This window comes from Malus sylvestris, chromosome 14 (genome assembly GCF_916048215.2).
Source record: "Malus sylvestris chromosome 14, drMalSylv7.2, whole genome shotgun sequence".
NCBI classification, from domain to species: domain Eukaryota; kingdom Viridiplantae; phylum Streptophyta; class Magnoliopsida; order Rosales; family Rosaceae; genus Malus; species Malus sylvestris.
The window spans coordinates 28,122,743-28,145,181 of NC_062273.1; the positions used below are offsets into that span (position 1 = coordinate 28,122,743).

General features: G+C 36.8%; 2 protein-coding genes across 2 annotated transcripts; one reads left to right on the top strand and one right to left on the bottom strand.

Moving 5' to 3' along the window:
* The first annotated feature begins 1,037 nt into the window (after nt 1–1,037).
* LOC126598490 (oleosin G-like) lies at nt 1,038–1,879 on the top strand. The gene has a single exon (XM_050264855.1). It carries the CDS (start codon nt 1,128–1,130, stop codon nt 1,641–1,643), a length of 516 nt encoding a protein of 171 aa, XP_050120812.1. The 5' UTR covers nt 1,038–1,127; the 3' UTR covers nt 1,644–1,879.
* Nucleotides 1,880–4,973: 3,094 nt separating this feature from the next.
* On the bottom strand, nt 4,974–5,953 carry LOC126598533 (uncharacterized). The gene has a single exon (XM_050264899.1). It carries the CDS (start codon nt 5,826–5,828, stop codon nt 5,337–5,339), a length of 492 nt encoding a protein of 163 aa, XP_050120856.1. The 5' UTR covers nt 5,829–5,953; the 3' UTR covers nt 4,974–5,336.
* Nucleotides 5,954–22,439: the final 16,486 nt, after the last annotated feature.

Here is a 22,439-nt window from a genome sequence, read left to right on the forward strand (position 1 = left end):
TTACTACCCTTATGTTTCGTAGCTTTCAACATTTAGTACATCAATTTTTTTTCATCCCAGAGTTATACCTAAATTATTAATTTTGGGAAAGTCTTATACATCCGTTAGTCAAACTGTTAATTTTCCCGTTAAGTGATGACGTGGCGCCCATGTGGACAATAACTGGGCAACACGTGTCATTAAATATTAATTTAAAAAAACCCATCCCTTTTCCCCCCAACCCAGAAGAAGAAAAAGGAAGATAGGCGGGTCGCGTTCACGGGACCCAGGAGGACGAACTGGGTTTGAGCTGCTGTTTTTTTTTCTTCTTCTTCTTCTTCTTCCTCTTCCTCCTTCTTCTTCTTTTTCTTCCCAAATTTGGTTTTTTTTATTCTTCTTCTTCTTCTCAGATTCGTTTTTTTTTTCCTTCTTCTTCTTCCCATGTTCAATTTTTTTCCATATTTGTTTTTTTTTTTTCCTTCTTCTTCTTCTTCTTCTTCTTCTTCCCAGATTCGTTCTTCTTCTTCTTCTTCTTCCCATATTCGTTTTTTTTTCCTTCTTCTTCTTCTTCTTCGGGAGAATGGATGGGTTTTTTTTTTAACTTTTATTTAATTAATTAATTTAATATTTTTAATGACACGTGGCGCCCAGTCATTGTCCATATAGACGCCACGCTATCATTTAACGGGAGAACTAACAGTTTGACTAACAAATGTATGAGACTGTCCTAAAATTAACACTTTAGGTATGACTCTGGAACGAAAAAAACTTGATTTACTAAATATTGAAAATCACGAAATATGAGAGAAGTAAACAGAGTTTAACCCATATATATATATATATGATGATGATGATGAACTAGTAATTAGTGTGATTAAAATTGATCTGGCTTTCTACAGTTTACCCACACCACATAGAAATGGAGTCCTCCACGGAATTCCATGAGCTTTGTGACTAAAGAAAAGGTCAAGAGTCTCCCACACACCACACTCATCTAGGTCTCACAAAAACTTGTTTCCCCCTCCACGTGTTCCCATGCATGTCCCCATACTCAAATCATCCCCACACCTGTCCCCCTCCACCCACCTTAACATCTCCCCCACATCTCTCTCCCTAGCATCACTATCTCTCTCTCTCTCAGAGCATCCATGGCTGACCGTCACCAAAACCCAACACAAACCCACCAGCAGCAGCCGCAGAGAGCTCCGAGACCCAGCCCTAACACCCCCACAAATTCCTCAATATTCCTACGTAAACTCCAAGGCCATGCACCCAACTCCACCCAGCTCGTCGGCTTTCTCACCCTCCTCGTCTCCGGCGCCATTCTCCTCCTCCTCACCGGTCTTACCGTCACCGCCACCGTCCTCGGCCTAGTCATCTTCACCCCTATCATCATCATCTCCAGTCCCATATGGGTCCCCCTCGGCGCCATCCTCGTCCTCACGGTCGGCTTCTTCGTGTCCATGTGCGGGTTTGGCGCCGCGGCCGTGGCTGGTTTGTCTTGGATGTATAGGTATTTCAAGGGGATGCACCCGCCCGGTTCGGACCGGGTTGACTACGCCAGGAGCCGGATTTACGATACGGCGAGCCATGTCAAGGATTATGCTAGAGAGTACGGCGGGTATTTGCACAGTAAGGTCAAGGATGCAGCTCCCGGTGCTTAAACCAAAGATCAAGCTAGAGGATTTGGGTTTTTCTCACCGGTCCGGTTTATTGTTGAATGTTGAGCCTGCAGATATGTTGGGCCGGTTTTGTTTCACCTTTACGTTTCACGTCTCTGATATTTGGGTTGTGTTCTTTTTTTTTTTTTTTTTTTTTTTTGTAGTTTAAAAAAAATTATTTTTCATTTTGTGCTCTGATTTTGAGGGCTTTTATCTAGTACATGGTTTGGGCTTTGGCTCTTTGTTTTGGACCTGGTTATGGTTTTGGTGGTGGAAGGAATCAACTTTTGCATGGACCCAAAAATATTCGACCTTTTCTTACCCTTTTTTTTCCTTTGATTTAATGGAATTCATGAATTAATTATTTTTTTTTGTAACAAAAAGTTTAGGGATGGGGAGCCACCCCGTTCCAGGGCTAGAGCATACCACAGCCCTCTTTTGACAGGAAATAAGGGCGAACAAAGGGACTAAAAAGATAGATTAGCGACCGGACTTATAGAGGGGCCTTAGCTCTTTTTAGGTTTTTACGTTCTACTTGAATTGGAAATGTGGAACAATAGAATAGTTTTGCTATAAGACCACACTCCACTTATGGTTGGTAGATACTAGACAAGCCCTATGCATAAAATAACAAAATAAGCAACGTTATAGAGAAAACGTTTTAAATTTATTACTTCATTTAGAAACAAATCCTGCAAATTAACTTGGTAAAATGGGGAAGTCCAATTTTTCTTCTCACTGACATTGAAAATAAAATATTTAATAGTTAGTAGAATAAATTTAACTGTTAAAAGATGCGTAGCACAAAGTACTACGTGGCATTGAAGATAGGTTTGGCAAATTGGTCGTGTCGTTTTTATGTCATACCTCGTTACTTGTTATGTTCGTGTCGTTTTCGTTTCATACCTGTTATCTTATCTTGTTATCTTAATGAGTTGTTAATAGATAATCTAATAACGACCCAATTAATTAACAGGTCGTGTCATTTTATATGAGTTAATGGGTTGTGTAAGAAATTGTTATACCTAATGTCTAGATTTGGTATCTTATTGGGGTTTCAACTGGTGACACTGTAAAGACTCGACTCGTTAACAGGTGTAACGGTCATACTCGTTAACATGTAGACTTTAAATTTGTTATTTTCGTATGATTTCTGGTGACATTGTAAATACTCGACTCGTTAATGGGTGTAACGGTCATACTCGTTAACATGTAGACGCTAAATTTGTTATTTTAGTATTATTTTGTGTCGATTCATTTTAATATGTAGATTCTAAATTCGTTATTTTCGTATTATTTCATATCGATTCGTGTCGGGTAAGGTTTCGTAAAAAATTGTTAGCTTAGCCCCAATCGAAGCCATACTCGGGAAAGTCATCAAATAAAAATTTCATAATTATTGTAAATTGAGGATTAATCAACTAAGCTATAGATTTGCATATTTCCGTTGAGCTATGGTATAATAAAATTGTCGGAACTTACTCTGAGTTGACCTTACGAGTCAAACCCAAGGACTTGGTCATTGAAGTGTACTTGCTTCCTATCTTTTCTCATCAACTACCAAAAATCAAAGTCAAAGAGAGAACCAATTATCAGCATGTCGCGGGTGTGGCACTAAGCATTCGTTTTGAACAATCGACAACTTGATTCTATTATCTACTACAAATAACTTGCATGTAATTCAATATTCAACGAAACCTTTGTTTTTTTGGAGATATCGGCAGACCAAAGTCATTTTTTACATACATAATTAAAGAATAATTAATTAAGTTGGAAAGTATTCCTCAAATTTATCGAGGTCGACTTCATATGATAAGTTTGTAAGAATCATGTATGTGATTTATATACAACCTTTGGGCAACTGGTGGCGCCAGTCTTTTGTATGTGTGTGTTCCGAGTACTTTGTAGGGCTAAAACTTAGGTCATTTTATGCCTTTTTATTTTTTCTCGTGACATTTCACGTGAGAAGAGATATCATGTGGGGAAGAAATAGCTATGTAATGTGCCACGTGCAAATTGTGAAGAGAAATAGGCATATTGTGCAGAGAAACATGCATAGAATAGGAGTACATGACATTTTACGTGAGAAAGAGATATCACATGGGGAAGAAATAGGCATGTTACATGGCATGCACAAATTGTGAAAAAAAAAAAAGCATAGAGATTATAGGAGAGAATCTGTCACATAATGTTGCACGTGAAAAAAAAAAGATAGGAGCACAAGGATATTTCATGTGAGAAAGAGATATCACATGAGGAAGAAGTAAGTATTTAACGTGCCATGTACAAATTGTGAAGAAAAATAGGTATAGAGATTACGTAGGAGAGAATTTTGTCATGTAACGTTGCACAAGAAAAAAAGAGATAGGAGTATGCACAAAAACGTTAAGGGTATTATGTGATGAGAAGATACACAGTCTCTCAATTTGTAGGTAACTTGGTTTGTATGGATTATTTGTTCGCTTCAAAGGTGGGATTTGCATATGTTGTTTGTGTATAGGTTTTGGTAAAGGATTCTTGAGGGTATATATGTGTGTGTATGTGTGTGTATGTGTGTGTGTGTGTGTGTTCCCCCTTGACATCACATTAGAGAGTAGAGATGATCTTTTGACCTCTTCTAATGAATGGTTATTTGTTGAATTAAATAATGTAGGATTAGAATATTGCACACTGAATTAAAAAACAAAAAAAGAAGGAATGTGTAACATCAGTATTTCCTACTTGCTATCATCTTTAAAAAAGATAATATATTCTGAGAGAGATTGAGAAGCCACCTGTGCACCATTAGTGGATCAAAATGAGGCATAGCTAAGCTATCTAGTGTTAGTGCCTCATTAGTCGATCGCAATTTATTCCAAGTGCAGTACTTGACAATATTGTGTTTGTAATTTGTTGGTTTAGAGTTTAGACCACACATTCATTTGGTAAGAAAGCCAATAAAGCAGACAGGTAAGCTAGTGGTCTAGAGTAGTGGAATATGTGCATCCGAATTTGAATTTCTCTAGTCGTAAAAGAGTTTCAAATATTACATTAGAAACGAATAAAAATAAAATACAACGGGATACTAATTTAAAGATGACAAGGTCATACATTCGGGGAAAAAAAAATTAAGTTAGATTACCTAACCAGCTAATTAATCTTAATTTGATGAAATAATTTCACGTTATTAGTTATTTGTCTCATAGACTTCTAATAAAAAATCTCTTGATAGTATCGATAACTATGCAACTGTTGTATTGTCGATATCAATATTATAAACGACATATACAATCAACAAAGTGTCAATATTGAATAATCGAGTCAGCCAACTGCTCAAGCATGTTGAGCAGATAATTAACTAAAAACCCACCAGCCTTTTTTTATTAAAATTTAAATTCACCCACAAATTTAAGTGGTTGCAAAATCCAAATGTGCTCAATATGTACACAAGGCTCCGCCCCTAAACACACGGGAGGGAGGAAGTTCGACTACATACTTCCGACGCCAACGACGTCGTACGTTGACTGTGGCCCTAAAAACACATACATGCGCCCACCAATAAGAATTCACATGCGTGACACGTCACGACACAACAGTTGCAAACCACGAAAACAAAACCAAAATTATACAAATAAAAAAATATTAAAAAAACAGACAAATTAACGCCGGAAAACATTTCGCTTTCTCCGACGAAACACTTGAAATTTATCAGCGCCGTCAGTTTCGGTTGACCCTTTCGAGGTACCCCGGCATCGGAGTTGCACGTGGGGACCGGAGGGGAGCTCCGTTAAGTTTCTTCCCGTTACTATCGTAGTAAATGGCGCCCGAGAAATCCAACGGCTCGCACTTATCCCCCATCAGGATCGACCTCTGCCATACCCCACCGTCCCCCCACTCCTCCTCCTCCGTGCCGTGGGCCCTACCATCCGATTCCTCGCCGATCTTTTTCAGGTGCAGGAAGGTGATGGCCTTGTTGCTTATGGTCGACATCAGCTGCTTCGGCTTTCTCATCATCGGCGACTTATTCGGCAAGACATCCGAGTGGTTGTTGTTTTTTATCAGCTTGGAGTTGGCGGCTTTCAGCTTCCCCGAGAGGCGGCGGCCGATGGCAAGGAGTGCCGAGATGGAGACCAGCATACGAGTTTTGGACTTCAGGTGCATCGACGAGTCCGAGTCGGAATCGGCGCTTGCATGCAGATGACGAACCATGTTAGAGATTTTCCAGTATGTCTAAAATACTGACGGAAGGAAAATCGGCGGGGAGGGAGGTGTTTGGAGGTATGACCGTATGGGGGTGTTTTGGTGGTGGTGGTGGGTGCAATGAGAGAGGTGTTTAAGTGTGGTGGTGGGTATAAATAGGATGAAGTATGAGTTTAGGTGACCGGTTATTGCCGGTGTATATTATTTTTTTTCTTTTTTGGGTGGAAGAGTTAGGGGGTGAACCGGTGGGTTTTCGGGTTGACTTCCACTAGGGTAAGAAGTTGGTGAAGAACTATCAGAGCAATGATAGGGTGTGGTGTGACACATTGATATTTTGATGTACTTCTAAAAAAAGCAAATAAATTTCCGTATTCTCATAAAATTGTGTAACTGGTGCATTGTATTTGGGTTTATGATTGTTTTCATATTTGTTGCATTTCCTTTTTGGCTTTTGGATTTTAATTTGGGTTGGAAATTAAGGAAATAAAATCTCAATTTTTGTTGGGGTTGAAATTTTTGTTTCCTATAGTATGAAAAAATTACCAACTTTCCTTCGGTAGATGTTTCTTACGACTTAAGTATTGTGTACTATTCTAAAGCATTAAAGAAAATTACAAACTTTCCTAAATGATATGAGTCGTTTATTCTTATCTAATAGATAGCAGATATCGGCAATGCTAGAAAAACAACAATTATAATTGCTTAATAATTAACAATCATATAATCTTCTTTTATTTTTTGTTGACAACGAACCATAAGCCTGGAAGAAAAAGAAAGATTATATAAGAATATCACGAAACTCCAGCTATATTTGCAATTAGCAACTGACGACAATAAGGAGGAGCTTACTAAAAAAAGATTGGACCCAAATTGCATGACAAAACCAAACGTGCCAAATCATCATCAAAAAAATTATTTTCACAGTAAATATGTCGAATTTTATAAAACCAACTTTGATCACATAACAATTCATTGCCAAACTTTCTAGAGGGTGATTATCTACTATAGCATTTAAAATCAATTGTACTACAAGTGCAGGATCCAATTCCACCATAATCTTCTTTATTATTTATTCTCAAAATCCACTTGTTTTCTTTCCTTTTATCTCATTACACAATGTTGTCCCTATATTGCTAAATTTAAAGTTTATATTTATCTACAAAGATGTGTTTGGTATATAAACTTTTTTTTTTTTTTTACACAAGTGTGAGTTGTTGAAAGAAACTTTTCCGATGAACTTAATGGAATATGTTCCAGGCACCTGAGAGCCACAGTAAATCTACTGTAATCCTGCTGAGTGCCGAGTCATAGTAATTAAAATCAAATTAACAAAAGTGTGCATCTTGCTTATGTAATATATCAAAGTGGAGGGCCAGGATTAATTGGATATATAATTACAACTTGTAACTTGCAGATGAGATGGGGTTCCACTTCTAGGGTCGTGATTGGTCCGTGTGGATTGAGGGCCATTTTGTTTTGGTCTGAGTAGATTGGAAGACCTTTTTACCTCTTCGCATGCAAATAGCTTAAGCTGAGAAAGAGAGGAGGACCAAATGGTTGTTGAGTCAACTCGCATTGCAAGTAGTTTCAGTGAAGTTTGCGATTAAAGACATAATCACGCCAAGCTTGTAACTTGTGGTGGAGAACGACCGACATGAAACAAAATTTCAAAGCGGCGGTCTTTTTCATCAATTATGCGACCGTATGTGAAAATTTTAAGAAGAAATTAGGTTCACATTCTTATGTTTGCTACTCCATTAATTAAAATCTTATTTATTTTTAATTTTTTATCAAGGTCCTTGGGTATTAGTAATATCATTAATTATTTGAATAATAAAATATTTTTATTTTTAAATATATTCCTTTAGAGTTAAAAATGTTACAATTAGTATATTTATATTTATGGTTAAATTTTTTATCATATATTTTATTTTTAGTTTGTACCTATTTTTAATTTGTACCAATTTTTTTTCTAATTTGTACCCATATATTAGTTTCTTTTTGTGCCCATATTTTTTAAAGTTTTGTTTGTGTTTGTACCCATGTGTATACCGTCATGTGACATTGTATATTTAATCAATGATAGAAAAATTGCATATGGTATATTTATATTTTATGCCTAAACTTTGTATCATATATTTATATTTTTAGTTTGTACCCACTTTTAATTTGCAACATTTTTTAAATTTGTAGTATTTTCTTTTTAGTTTTATTTTGTACCCATGTATTAATTTCTTTTAGCGCCTATATTTTTTAAAAATTCATTTGTACTCATAATTTTTTAATCTTTTATATGCACCTTTATTTATTTATAATGTACCCATTCTTCTTTATTAATGTACCACTTTGTTATATGTGAAAATGCACCAATTTTTTTTGTAAAATGTACCAATTTTTTTAACACTATGGATACATTCTTTTGCCATTTCTTATTTCTTATTTTTACATAGTTTTTATCCATTTATTCAATCAAAATGTTTGAATTTTTTTATTGTAACCATTTCTAATAGTATTATAATGAGGGATTTTAAATTTATAGGATTATAAATCTCATAAAATATCAAACAATTAATGTCAAAACTATAAAAATATAAATATTAATTGTAATATATATAATGAGGTGTACAAAGTCAAGGGACTTTGATCAAACTTTGAATACCATTAAGGTTTTAGTCAAATAATGTTAAGGATTAGGGACCGTATCCAAAGTATCCCAAATTTTAAATATGTAATGTCATGTTATTTGATTCAGAATACTACGATAACATTTTAAGAGTGTAAGCAAGTTTGTATCCTAATTGTGGTTGGAGGCAAAAACATTATAGTGAGGCAGCAAAGGATCCTTAGCGGCAGCAAACCATGTCTAAGGAATTCTTGGTGAGGAATAGTGCGGGAAGGGAGCGAGACCAAGCCGAGCCACTAGGAAAGTAAGCCCCTTCCGCGTGCCAAAATGAATGTAGCCTCAACCATAGAAATCAACCTGCGCCTTTGATTTAAGGATGTCGGCGACGCCAACAAGCATTAGCTCTCCTTAAAAAGGAGGTGATCCAGCCGCACCTTCCAGTACGACTACCTTGTTACGACTTTACTTCAGTCACTAGTCCTGTCTTCGGCATCTCACCCCTACAATTAAGGTGAATTTGGGCATGGCCAACTCCCATAATTCGAATTGAAGATTGATAAATAAAAATAAAAAAAGGTATATTTCCACGTTGTTTGGATTAAAAGTTAACTTTGGGCTCAAGAAAGGAGCTGGCCCAAAAGGAGGCCCGAAAGGGAAGATAGCTGAAGCCCAGTCGAAGCCCAGAAGGTAGAAAGGGCATTTTCTGACTTGGTGTAGCTCATGAAGACCACTTGCTTAGCTACCCAAAGGCCAAGTGGTATAGATTGATCAGCTACACAACCCATAAAGTACTTTATGATGACAGTACATGTAAAAATAGTTGATGAGTCATCATCCTCAAACCGCATTCGGGCAAGGCTGCTGCTACAGGAAGCCAAGCCGAGTTGTCTATATAAAAAGAATGAGAAACCAGAAATAATGACACTCAATCAAACAAACAAATGCACGCACAAACTCTGCTCAAAGCCAGATTTGCCTTCAAAACAAAGCTGTAGTCAGCCTTCATCCCTTTCGGGACAAGCCTTCATCCCTCTCGGGATAACCCTCTCTTCAACCCTTTGTAATAGCTCTGCTACCTTGTTCAACCTTGTTGTAGTATCGATTCATCTTTTGTAATCTCTCTCTCTCTATCCCTCTAAGCTTTCAGACCTTTGACAAAACTACAAAGATAGGAACCTGCAAGACGAGCAACCTTACCCGATAAGGTTTAACCTTGCCCGACCTTCTTTGCTTTGTTTTTGTCTTTTCAATATGTTGTATACTTCCAGTTATATGCAAGTTATTTCTAGCAATATGACTATTAAAAGGCTTTCTCAGTACTTGAATCCGATTTGAATATATCGTCAGTGTTCAAACCAGATCCAAGTCCTAAGCCCTCGGGCATGTAAATCTGATCAGTTAAAAGTCCTTGGCCTCAAGGCATAAAAAAGAACCTTATGTGGACTTAACCCATCCACGACAGTCCTTGATAAACGAGAAGTCTGAAGTTACTTGGGGCGCAAGTAATCAACCTACCCTCTAGTTTTCTTTCTATTATATCATGATTACCATAGAACGCTTGAGCATGGAATGGATTCTAATGGAAAGCCTCAAGGCCTACACCTAAGGCCCCACAAAGGCATCCATTTGGATTCATTCCGTTCTGCGATCTAAAGAGTCGAAGTATAAGAATGAACTCTGATGGGAAGCCTCAAGGCCTACACCTAAGGCCCCACGAAGGCACCTATTTGGGTTCATTCTACTTCTTGGACTCGGGTAATCAGAAGTATAATAGTTAGAAAACTCCGGCAATCACGAGAACAAATATGATGTGTTCGAGCACCGGTTTAGTTATTGATGGGAAGCCTCAAGGCCTACACCTAAGGCCCCACAAAGGCACCTGTTATAACTAACACGGTTTCTTGGATACATACATATATGCAACTAAAACACGACATCCATTTTACATCTGCCATGCTAAAGATGGCAGTGGCACGCCTGAGCACCTAAATGTTAACCTTGATTGTGAGCCTCAAGGCCTACACCTAAGGCCCCACAAAGGCACCTCTCAAAGTTAACGCTGTCCTTCTCTTTCAGCCTTGCCCGACAAGACTTGCCCGACAGCAGCCCTCAACCGGCGCCAACCTCCAGGGGAGCTGTGTGCTCGTCGGCCAGGAAACATCCCCGACGGAAATTCCTGACGCGAACACACGTCATATCAATAGTTAACTCACTTATCATAGTTAAAAGCGGCAGTTCCAGATACATTAGTGCTAAAGTCTTATGTTGGACTAATTATTGCAACTTGGAAATGTGTTTGCGTATCTCATTCATTTAGGAACCCACCAAATTGCGACCTGGCCTTGCACGGCCGCTTTCATACTTCTATTGACTTTTTTCTCGTATAATCTTCTGGCATCATCTCCCAACCTCTAATTAAGTAGTACTAGTCATGAAGCATTAATCTTGCTCTCGTTTGGGCACCACAAATATTAGCTCCCTCGATTTTCTACCATATATCTAACTACTCAAAGTCAGAAACTAAATAACTGGTCATCAGGAATTTAATATTTGGTGACCTCCATCACCTTACGAGCTAACTGTTTTTTTTTTTTTTTTTAACAAATCGATAATGTTTTGACAAAATTATAAGCAAGTCTCATTCGTCTCTTTATACTATCTATCAAGTACACAATTTATTAGCAAGACATTGTTGATTAAACTGCACAAACCTTCACAATGAAAGGAAAAATTGTATATAACAAATCTATTACTTGTTGGAGTTGTCTAATTTTGCGAGACAAAGCTAAGGGTTTTAGGGTGTAAATTTTTTATAGGCTTTTAATCATTTTAGCTAAAATTTAACTTGAAAATTGAGAGCATAATTAATTATGTTCTAGCACATTATAAATGCCATAAGATTATATTGGAGATTTAAGATTTAAGGGAGATTTAATTAAGTAAACATGGGGGTATAGTAATGACACACCCCGTCCCGAAGGAGGGCATGCTGGCCGTCACGTGAGAGTGACGTAACCATTTGCACAGTACGGAAGCTTTAAGATACAATTATAAGCTGATACACCCGAAGGTGAGTCCTAATTTTGTCCAATCTGTCAGAACACCGTCGAATTCCTCGTAGTCACCACACCTTTGTGATTCCTGAACCTGGAGGGGCGCAAAACCAAAATTTAGTGGGTCAGTAAAACAATTCTTTTCCAAATCCAAACATTTCTCAAAACGTTGTAACCCCTCTCCGTAAAACTTGTATACTTTCCCATAAATGTAAAATATAAATATACATATATATTCTCAAAACTTCATTTTTACTATCTCAACATTTTTCTTTATCAATCATGCCATGCCATGTCTAAGTCAACAGTTAAGTATGGATGCATCAACAATAATCATATCAGGTGCAAGAAAGTAATCAACCGGAGGCCCTCTAATAGCCCTGTACGGTTGAACCTAGAGCTCAAAATCTCATCTAACCGGAGTCACCAACTGTGACCTGTACGGCCATGCCGGAGTCACCTAGTATGACCTGTACGGCACTACACTGCACATAAGTCGGAATTACCTAATGTAATCTGTACGACTTAATGGTGTAATAATATGCTCTAGTGCTTTTCTCATCAATCATTTGTGCACATAATCTAAGGTCACCTACCAGTCGGAACCCCTCTAATGGTCTGTACGACTGGCATGTCGGAACCACCCCCGGTGGTCTGTACGACTAGCATCTACTTGGATCCAAGGTGAGCATGCGATGCGGTGAATAATAATAAGCACTAATACCAAGGTGCAGGTTATGAGCTCAATATATCTCAACATCATCATAGCAATAATAATACTCACCTGATACTCACCTGTGCGTCCACCGCACCAATTCATACATATGCATCATATCTCAATTCATACTTTTCATATCATTTCATGCATGGCAATTCGATTCACATTTCTATATACTTTTCATATACTTTCATGCATAGCGTTTCAATTCACGTTTTTCATATAATTCTATATACTTTTCACATACTTCTATGCATGGCAATTCGACTAATATATCTCATATACTTTTATACATTTTCATTTAAAGCATAATTTCATGCATTTTCAATTTCTGGGAAAACGGCAAGTATATATGTATACGGAAAACAAAACTGCCCACTCACAGAATACATCGACGTGTCGTAGGTCTCTGAGCCTCCCTTAGCCATGCCCAACATCCGTATAATCCTCGCCTATACGAGAAGTAACCAAATTGACGTTATTTAACGCATAATCCCACTCTTAGCTAATAACTCCTCATATATTGCTCAAATTGGGTATATGAATATACCACCGTGACCTACACAACCTCAGGATCATCCCCATATTTTTAAAATAATTTTTGGAGGTTTCACGCGCCCCCACGCGCCTGACGTGGCACGGACCTACGCGCCCCCCACGCGCGGCCACGTGCCAAGCACACTGACGGTGTCAATTGACGCCGTCAGGAATATTCCGTTAAACTTAACCGGATACCGTTACTGCCGTTAGGAATATTTCGTTAAAATAACGGAATATTCCTTCTTCTTCTCCGGTCGTCCCTCGCCGGACTCCGGTCACCGGAAACTGGGGAATATTTCAAATCCACTATTCTCCTTCGTTTTTCATCCAAATTTCTCGAATTTTACACCAATTTGAAGCCCTAAACATCTACTTTCACGTTGGACTAGTTTTAGGGCCTAAAAACTACGAGATCAAACTTTTCAAAAATTCAAGAAATCGGCCTACCTTTGAACTAGGTGATCCCGACGTCCAATTCAAGCCAACGAAGTACTCCGAGCTTCGTGGGAACCTCCTAGAGCTCCCTGTGAACTTATATTTCCCTATAACACAACATATTCAAAGATCATGAACAGTGCTCTTCACGGGAACTTTTAAAACTACGTTTTCCGAAGTAGAACTTACCTGAAATGGGTACCATTGTGTTCGTGTGGTCTTCAGGAGCACGATGGTGGTTTCAAATTGAACGATGGTAGAAGTTTTAAATGGTTTTGGATCTTGCCCGTGTGAGTTCGAAGGAGAGAGAGACAGAACTGAGAGGAATCGTGAGGGAGGAGAGAGAGAGAGACAAGGTACGGGAATTGGGGAAGGTTTTGAGGGATGTGGGGATCACACGTGTCCAACCCAATCCCAATTTCAAACTCTTAACATAGAAACCTAAGTATAAGTCTTGGTTTAGGTTTCTAAAACCAATTAATATTCTAATTCACCAAAGTTTAAGAACCTTAAGTAAAAACAAGTGTCCAAATTACGCACTTTAGTCTCGTTTAGGGACATTTTCGTAACTTCACGTCCTCGGAATTAAAAATTCCAGGACGGGCTGTGACAAGTAAAATGGTTATCAAGTGCTCTTTCTCCTTCTCCATTTCCATCCCATGGTTTAATCCACTTGTCATCCTCCATCTCATGGTACAAGAACAAAATTCGATTTGTCTTAGCCCACAAAGAAAAAGTTTAAAATATGGATTGATTTTTCAATGTGTTCAGAACACGGGACGATATGCCTTATGTTATTATATACAAGTGGAGGAAGTTTTATTTTTTTTAAAATTTTTTTATTATCCCTTCATTTGTACAATAACAAATAACGTATGTGCTCGTGTTCCGAGCAAATTGAAAAATCTCATCAAAATATGTGCATGAGCTAGGTTGGAATTAATAGGGAGAAAACACAAAACTCACAGGCTGTAGCCCATACAATCGTTTGGTCCCTGATTTCCGCATACGTACAGTTTTCATTTTAGGGTTTCATAAAGGTTTGAATTATGATCAGCAGTAGGATTTAAAATTGGAAACCCTAATATGAGCAGCATGAGACAAATTTGGCAGATTGAAATCATGCATGAATACTTTGAAGGGACATGTAGTGGTAGGCTACCTTCCATCTCTAATATTTGTGTGATGAATAATTAGCAATTTATAGAGTGGTTTATTAGGTCAGGTAAGGCTTATAAGCTATAATATATATTATGGTTCATTTGATAATTATTTTGTTTTTTATTTTTTGTGTGAGAAATAGAGAACAAATACATTAGAAAAAAAGTAAACTTTAACGAAAAGCTCATAGTATTGTTCATTTTAACAAAAAATCACATTTTTACACTAAAAAGTCAATCATTGTACTATTCACTTTGCCCTTTATTTTGTCCTTATTGTTAAAACTCAAAATTTTCAAGCCATTTTCATTAATTTTTCTTATAAAAATAAGGGATATAAAAGAGCGGATGAATGAAGAAGAAATGTGCAGAGAATGATCACAAAATAATGAAAATTTAAAACCAAAGACTATTTAAAATTATTTTCTCCCGACCATATACAACCCTTTCCCCTATAACCAAAAGCTATTTAAAGTTGTTTTCTCCCTCCCACACACAACCTTTTCCCTGATACACTTTTCTCTTGTCTCAGACGAAAAAACGTGAAAACTGAAAGCCTAAAAAATGAAATAGTAATTAAAAGTCTCATTTTATTCAGTTTCACGCATATTTCATGCCAATATTAGTCAACTTAGGATATGAGATATACAAAGAACTAATTAAGCCACACTTTTGAGTGACATATTAGTCCGAAGGGCAAATGTACCTCTCATACACAAGTCATTATAATGGCCACTAAGTAAATTAAGTGGCATAACTACTTGCGATCGATGGCGGCAATGTTGGAAAAGGATCCTCGCCAGATCCTTTTCCTAGGGATCTTGGGGATCCCGCAATCATATTCGTTCATCATATACCGTGCGATCATAAATAATTTAAATTTTAAAATTTTAAATTCAAATATAAATACCTAACGAAAATTGACCGAACGATGTATGATGAACAAACACGATTGCGGGATCCCTAGGATCCCTAGGAAAATGATCCGGTGAGGATCTTTTTCCAGCAAAGTTGACATGAAAGAGAAGGGTTAAATCAGATTATTTTAAACACTTAGATTTAGGTGAATATTTAGTCATTAAATTATAATATTTCAGTGATCGCGTAAACTATTTCTTTAATATAGTTTAGACTGATGTCACAAACTCACAGAGATTGTAGATCGATGCCAGTTGAGCTAGGCTTCTGACCAACATGTAGTAGGATATCAATTTTGATTTATAAACCACCATGAGGTGATTTAGTAGTTGGGGACAAATTTCAAGCACGTATTGCATATGACACGTTCTGAGTTCGATTCCTAGCGCGTGTGAACTACACGATGTTAGTCAGGGAGAAAATGAAATGCCTTTTGTGAGTCTTTTGGCCCCCAGAAGAATAGATTGATGTGAGGATGGGAAGGTAAAAAAGTCTCACATCGGTAAAATAATGAAAAACTTTGTAAGGACTTATCAGAGGTTGAACTACTCTCTATATTGCCAATGGTCTTATGGTGGAATCTCAACTTTCTTCATGGTATCAGAGTAGGTTAGCCCACATGTGAAGCTCAACGGCCACACATGCTCGACGTCACCCAATTTGTGTTTTCCACGTGTTTGGCTTGAAAATTCGTCATATGTGAGGAGTGTGTGTGAATGTAAAGGTAAAAGAGTCTTACATCGGTAAAAGGAAAAACTTTGCAAAAGCTTATAAGAAGTTGGGTTATTCCCTATATTGCCAATTAGTTTTATGATTTGAGAATTCTATTATGACGGCATCTCAAATATATTATACATTATTTACATGCCAATGCGTGCGTGATTAGTTTATAATAAAACTTCAGGGGAGTTCTTCTAATAATTTGATACATGTATGACCAACAAGTTTCATAAGTAGCAAATAACAAAATGTATGCCCCATCCCCTAATGACTTATCTTTATGTCAGATTGATTGTTGGGCACCTCTGCGGCTCACCCTGGGCTATATGCCATAAGAACCATTTTCTTAGGTTTTTCAAGCCCAAGGTCTATTAGTTTGGGCCTAAATTTAACAGTTCCCACCCAATTATTAGTAGGCTTGTATTCTGACAAAATTAGCCCATGCTTAAAATACATGAAAATTGATATCGAATTCGTCATTTAACGAGATTCGAATTTAAGATCTCTTACTTTACAAGTGAAGATGAATATTGTTAGATCTTAGTACTAAGTGGAAAGTGAGCAAAGGTTTGGAATCCCCAATTTGAGTTCAAACTCCCACGAATGCATTTCTTGAGATCACTGACTCTGTTTTAGAGTACCATTTAACCTGGAAGCCAAATGTACACTGCCATCTCATGTGGTACCGGAACTTCATGGAAAGGAGGATTAGTCTGCCCTTGATTTGTGATGGGATACCTCCATTGATTTAGATCCAACCAGGTGACAATGAGGTTGACAGTTGGTTCATATGGATATGTTATCCTCCTTGTAGAAGCTTCATAAAATACAAAGTCTTGTCCTTTCATTAAATTGGCTAGCCGGCCTTTTTTTTTATTTTTTATTAGTTGTGTTTTTTTGTTTTTTGTTTTTTTGGGGTGTCACCTCATAAGATGATATCATATACGAAACTTAAAAAATGTATTTTACTTTACACATTGCTGATCACTAGTACTTTTCTAATACAAATCGATCTCACATACATATATAAAACATCAGCAATATAATCAACAAATGTAATATTACAAGCAACGAAACCCTATTATCTGCACTTTTGTCGGTGGGATTCACTACTGGTATTAAAGTGGATATGTTATAATAGAAATAAAGTATACATAAATCATTTCTTAATTTCAGATTATATCCCTCATCTTTGGTGGTATGGCCACTAAAGACGAGGAAAGAGTCGGTGATCCCAAAAAATGTATTCGTAGAGTTCGAACTTAGATTGGGGATTCACAACCCAAAGGGGAAGATGATCATCTCCAGATCCACTTTGTAGGAATCCTAGGGATCGTCACATCTTAGCTGTTCATTATACATTGTGCAGTCAATTTTCGTCAGTTACTATTTGTGTTTAATTTTAAATAAAAAAAAAGTCAAATGATTTATAATCGCATGATACACGATGAATGACTAAGATATAGGAATCTCTAGGATTCCCCAATTCACAACCCAAAAGAAGACTTGGTACTTTTTACTAATTTCACACAACAGTATGAATCATCATTGACCAAAACTTTCATCACACATGATCAAAGGATGGGTCATTGGATGTCCTAAAGCCGAATGAGCGTTAATCACGTGTGAACTCCAGATTAGCCGCAATAAGCCAAAGTCTAATGGGAGAAGGCATGTGTGTTTAACATATTTTGACCTCCTTCTTCGCAAATACCAAACCCCATGTTGAAAAATTTGAATCAAGATCATAAAGTTCACAAAAACAAGAGGGTCCTACCCTGAAACTGAAAGTTTGATGATCCAATCAATATTGGGCATGTGTTTGCTGTCATTATTCAGTAGAGGAAGACTTTAACGTTCTCGTTTCACGTAAATCATTCTTCTATACTCAGAACTGTAGCTGGTGATGTTGGATGCATGATCTTCCATCAATTCATATCTTCAAATTTTATAGTCTTCAAATTAATTTGTGTCTTAAGTCAACCCTTTCTAGTAAGCCTTGCATCAGCCATGCATCAGGTAGTAGAAAATTAAAATCTGATTTATATATTTAATTTCGAATTGCTGTTTCAAGTCTCATCGTGCTGATTCATAGCAAAGCTCAATAATAAAATATGAATTCATTTCTGTTGCTTATATTTTGATTGCCGTGAAAATTGACATGCCGTGCCTTCACAACCACTCTAGTTGCTTTCATTTTGCATACCTAAAATTAATTATTAATTAGAGTAAAGACAGCCAAGAAATCATGTAATTGAGTGAGATCGATCGACCTTTCCTCTATTTCTGGTCAGAATATTCAATGATCGGTCGATCAGCGTGTTGGTTTTTTTTTCTTGTTAAAAAATGATTAATTGGTTGTTTTGTTACGACAATACACTTTTCAGTAGTTGGAAAAACTGACAACGCATTTCAGCTTTTCTGACCACCATCGTGTGATTTACCAGCATCAAAAATTGAATTTAGGACGTGCATGAAATTTCTCTCCAAGCACTATATCACCCATGATGATTAGCGTGTTGCACGGTGAAATCTCCGTAGTTAATTTTGAAATTTAGGTAATAAAACATTCAATAATACCAAATAATGCAAGGGTTGGCTAAAAAAAAAATGTTAAACAAGTATTCGTTCACATTACAGTCAGACATGCACATGATGATCATATGAATGGAGTGTATATGAAATTTTTTCGATTAATTTGGAGGGGTTTTCATGAATAATACAAGTAAAAAATTCGTGAAAACTCCTCCAAATTAATCGAAAAAATACTAGTAAAAAATTCAGAAATATTTCACTATATATTATGATATTTATTTTTCCTTTTGAAGAATATTTGATTACAAATTCATGAATAATACACAAAAGCTTATGGAAAAAATTAAAAAAAAAATGAAAAAACCTTGTGATCAATGGTGCAATGGGTTTGGACCAGTGGGAACAATGCGCATTTCGGAACCATAACGATCGATCTCCGTTCCGCCCGGCTCCAGCCGCACAGGCACATGTTTGTAAGGATGATGCTTCTGATGATGCCGGTGCCGGTGGACAAATGGGGAAAAGTCGAATTTAGAAGCCAGTAGTACTTTCCGGTTGCTCAAAGTGTAACGACGATCGGAGCTGCTGAGAGGATATGCTGCTGCTTGCGTAGGGTTTATGTGGCTATTTTTGGAAACGAGATGAAACCAACCGTGGACGGATAGGAAGAGCAATGAGAGCCAAAGCATGAGACTAAAAAGGTGAGGGATAAGAAGCTTGGAAGCCATGGAAGGGGAGAGAGAAGATGAAAATTAGAGAGTAGTGCATGGGGAACAAAGAAGATAGAGAATTTGATCTAAAATTGTGGGAATAAAGTAGCTAGGTTTTCTGTGTTTTTTAGAGAGAGAGAGAGAGAGAGAGAGAGAGAGAGAGAGAGAGAGAGAGAGAGGAGTGTTGAGGGTTTTGAAGCTTGACAGCTCAAATGTGCTATAAAATGTAAACCAAAAAGCTATCTAGCATAAGAAATGCTAATGTATATTGTACGAATGCTTGATAATCTGGTTGAATATTTCATTTTCTAGTATTTTAAGAGAGAGAGAGAGAGAGAGAGAGAGAGAAGAGAGAGATGGGTTTGTAAGGCAAGGCCAGTAGGTGCGAGGAGGGGGGCAGGATTGTCGAGCATTCTTCTACCAATGAAACTTCCTTTGCGTTCAAGGAACCAGTTAATTAGGCCATTTTTTTTTTTTAAGGGAATAGAGTTTTATTATAATCACTGTTCTAAAAATCCCCACCTAAGCGCTAGGCGGTTGGTCACCGTCCCGATTAATGCCTGGACATTTGAAAATTAAGAAAGCCCGCCTAGACCGCCTAGGCACCCGCCTACCCGTCCAGACCCGCCTAGACACCCCCTAGGTTGCGAACTTGCAACACACATTATATATTTGTTCTCCATGTTTTCATTGTGTTCTAATAGCTCATAATATATATGTCATTCTATTTTGTAATTTATGACGAAATCATATATATTTTAAATATAAACAAACAATTATTTACACGAAATATAATAGATTTAATTAAATCCGTCTAGTCTGCCTAGGCGGCCCGCCTAGATCCCGCCGCCCGACTAGAGTCTAGCGTCTTTTAGAACCTTGATTATAATATTTTACAAATTGATTCAAATATTAAAGAAGATAGAGGTTCTCAATCCAAATAAATATTAATAAAACATAAAGACCAATTTGGCCAAACTAATTGTTACCGTATTGGTGGATTTGAGGGCGAGACATGCTTAAGAATAAGCAAAGGAACACATCCGAGCCTTGAAATCATCTACAAGCAAATTTAGAGGACTGAGGCGGCACTCCATATTCGAAGAAACTCCATTCCTAAAGAAAGGGACAAGCACTACGCAAATTAGCATCAGAGAACTTTTAAGCAAAATTTTAATATAATAAACATAATGATACTTTTGACAACGAGTAGTGCCGACTCTAAAGAGGAACTGACAACAAACCAATTAGCGTCCATACCAACATGAATTTTGTGTGCAACACTATCAGTCTGGCCTTCGCTTTGATCACACACTAAGCTACTGATCAATCTGTTTGTTTCATGCTAAATAAACAAAACTGGAAGATTGACTTTCATTTTTTTTTCTATTTTAAAATGACATGAGGTGGTCTGCTAGTTTGATCTTATTGTCAGAGATTAAGGCGGTGCTATCGACACACCAAATTTTACCTCTCAAATACTCTTTGTTAATTTATGTTATTTGGTTTTCTCTAATTCATTCAATCTGACTGTCGAAAATTGAAAAAAAAAATGTATAAGAGGTAACAAATAGTGTGTGGATAGCACCATCATATTGTGACGAGAGATTGAATTCAATCTTCGAGTTTTCAATTCATATTCACACTGACACGCTTTGCTACGTAGATGCCATAAATATGTTAATGTAAACCAAATAATTGCATGGGAGAAAACACCTCCTTTACTCTTTCTTTTTTAATTACTCTTCGATATGTTTCTTTGGTTTTTGTAAATTTAGTCCTCTTTTGAACTAAACAACAAAAGTTAACTACAAGAAAAAAAAAATACAACTCAACTTTTCTTTAAATACCGGGTTGACTAATTTAGCGGAATCCAATTTTACTTGTATTTACCATTTTATATCACATAAAGAATATCAAATGACAGATATTTTTTTAATTTGAATAAATTTTTACATGGAGGTAAAAGATTATCAGTTAAATTATCAGAATATTATGAAATAAGCTAGAATGTATTATTAGCGTTGTATTGACCTAAAAATTAATTAACGATGTATTAATTTACAAATTAGGTAGTATTTAAGCACTGTTATTATGACGTGGAGTAAAAATGTCAATACACGTGGCTTTTTGGTTGCATAAAATGGAGTGGAATAAGCAATACCAATACAAATTTAGCAAGTTACACAAATATTGTAGTGTGTGCAAAGTGCAAACACGACCTCCAAAGGCATTATATCCCCTCTTCTCTCTCTCTCTCTCTCTCTCTCTCTCTCTCTCTCTCTCTCTCTCTCTCTCTCATTGGCATATCTTCCGGGGGTAGACCAATTCCATGGAGACCTTGCATTCAGATGGCCGGATCGTTGGCAAGCAAATATGTACCCTTTTACCTTCCTTTTTCAAGGAGAACTTTTAGTGTCTGATTAGGTTAACTCTTATACGAGGTGATACTAATGTGGAATGCGTGAGACCAAAATACAAGAAATTGGTTTGCTTTGCTAGAAGTGCCCTATGTGATCAGGAAAAGTTTTTAACTACAACTTAGCACACAAAATATCCCACCCAAACCTGACCTCTTCTAACCTGCACCACATAGTGTCCAGAGTCCAGATCCCAGATTCCTTTTTCTACTCATTTTTAAGACTAACTTACATAGCACCGGATATTATTGTTGTGTCGCTTGGCCACGTAAGTTCTTCACTTATTATCTACTCTGCCCAGTGTGTCCACCATCTGCCACATGGGTTGCCACGTGGCCCGCCACTTTTTATCTACTTTTCCTGGATGATATTAACCTTTTTTTTTATTTTAACTTTTTAACACTATTTTCCTTTCAAATCACAAAGTTCAAACAAGTTGTTGGCCATCTCGAAAATGATAATTACCAACTTAAAATGAAATTTAAAAAAGAAATTAATGAAAATGATTTGAAACTTTAAGTTTTAATCAAAAGGATAAAAATGTGTTGTAAATGAATAGTATTATAAATGATTTTTTAAAATAAAAATGTCATTTTTCATTAAAATAAACAGTAACATGAATGTTTCGTTAAAACTCACAATTTAAAAAGCAATCTACCCACTGTCAGTGAATTATGCTATTCCTTCAAAACCACAAAAATTAAAAATTAAAAGAAATAAAAATAATAAAATCCACCCAACACCTCTGCATCTTTATTTCTTAATTACCTATCTAATTCTCATCACGA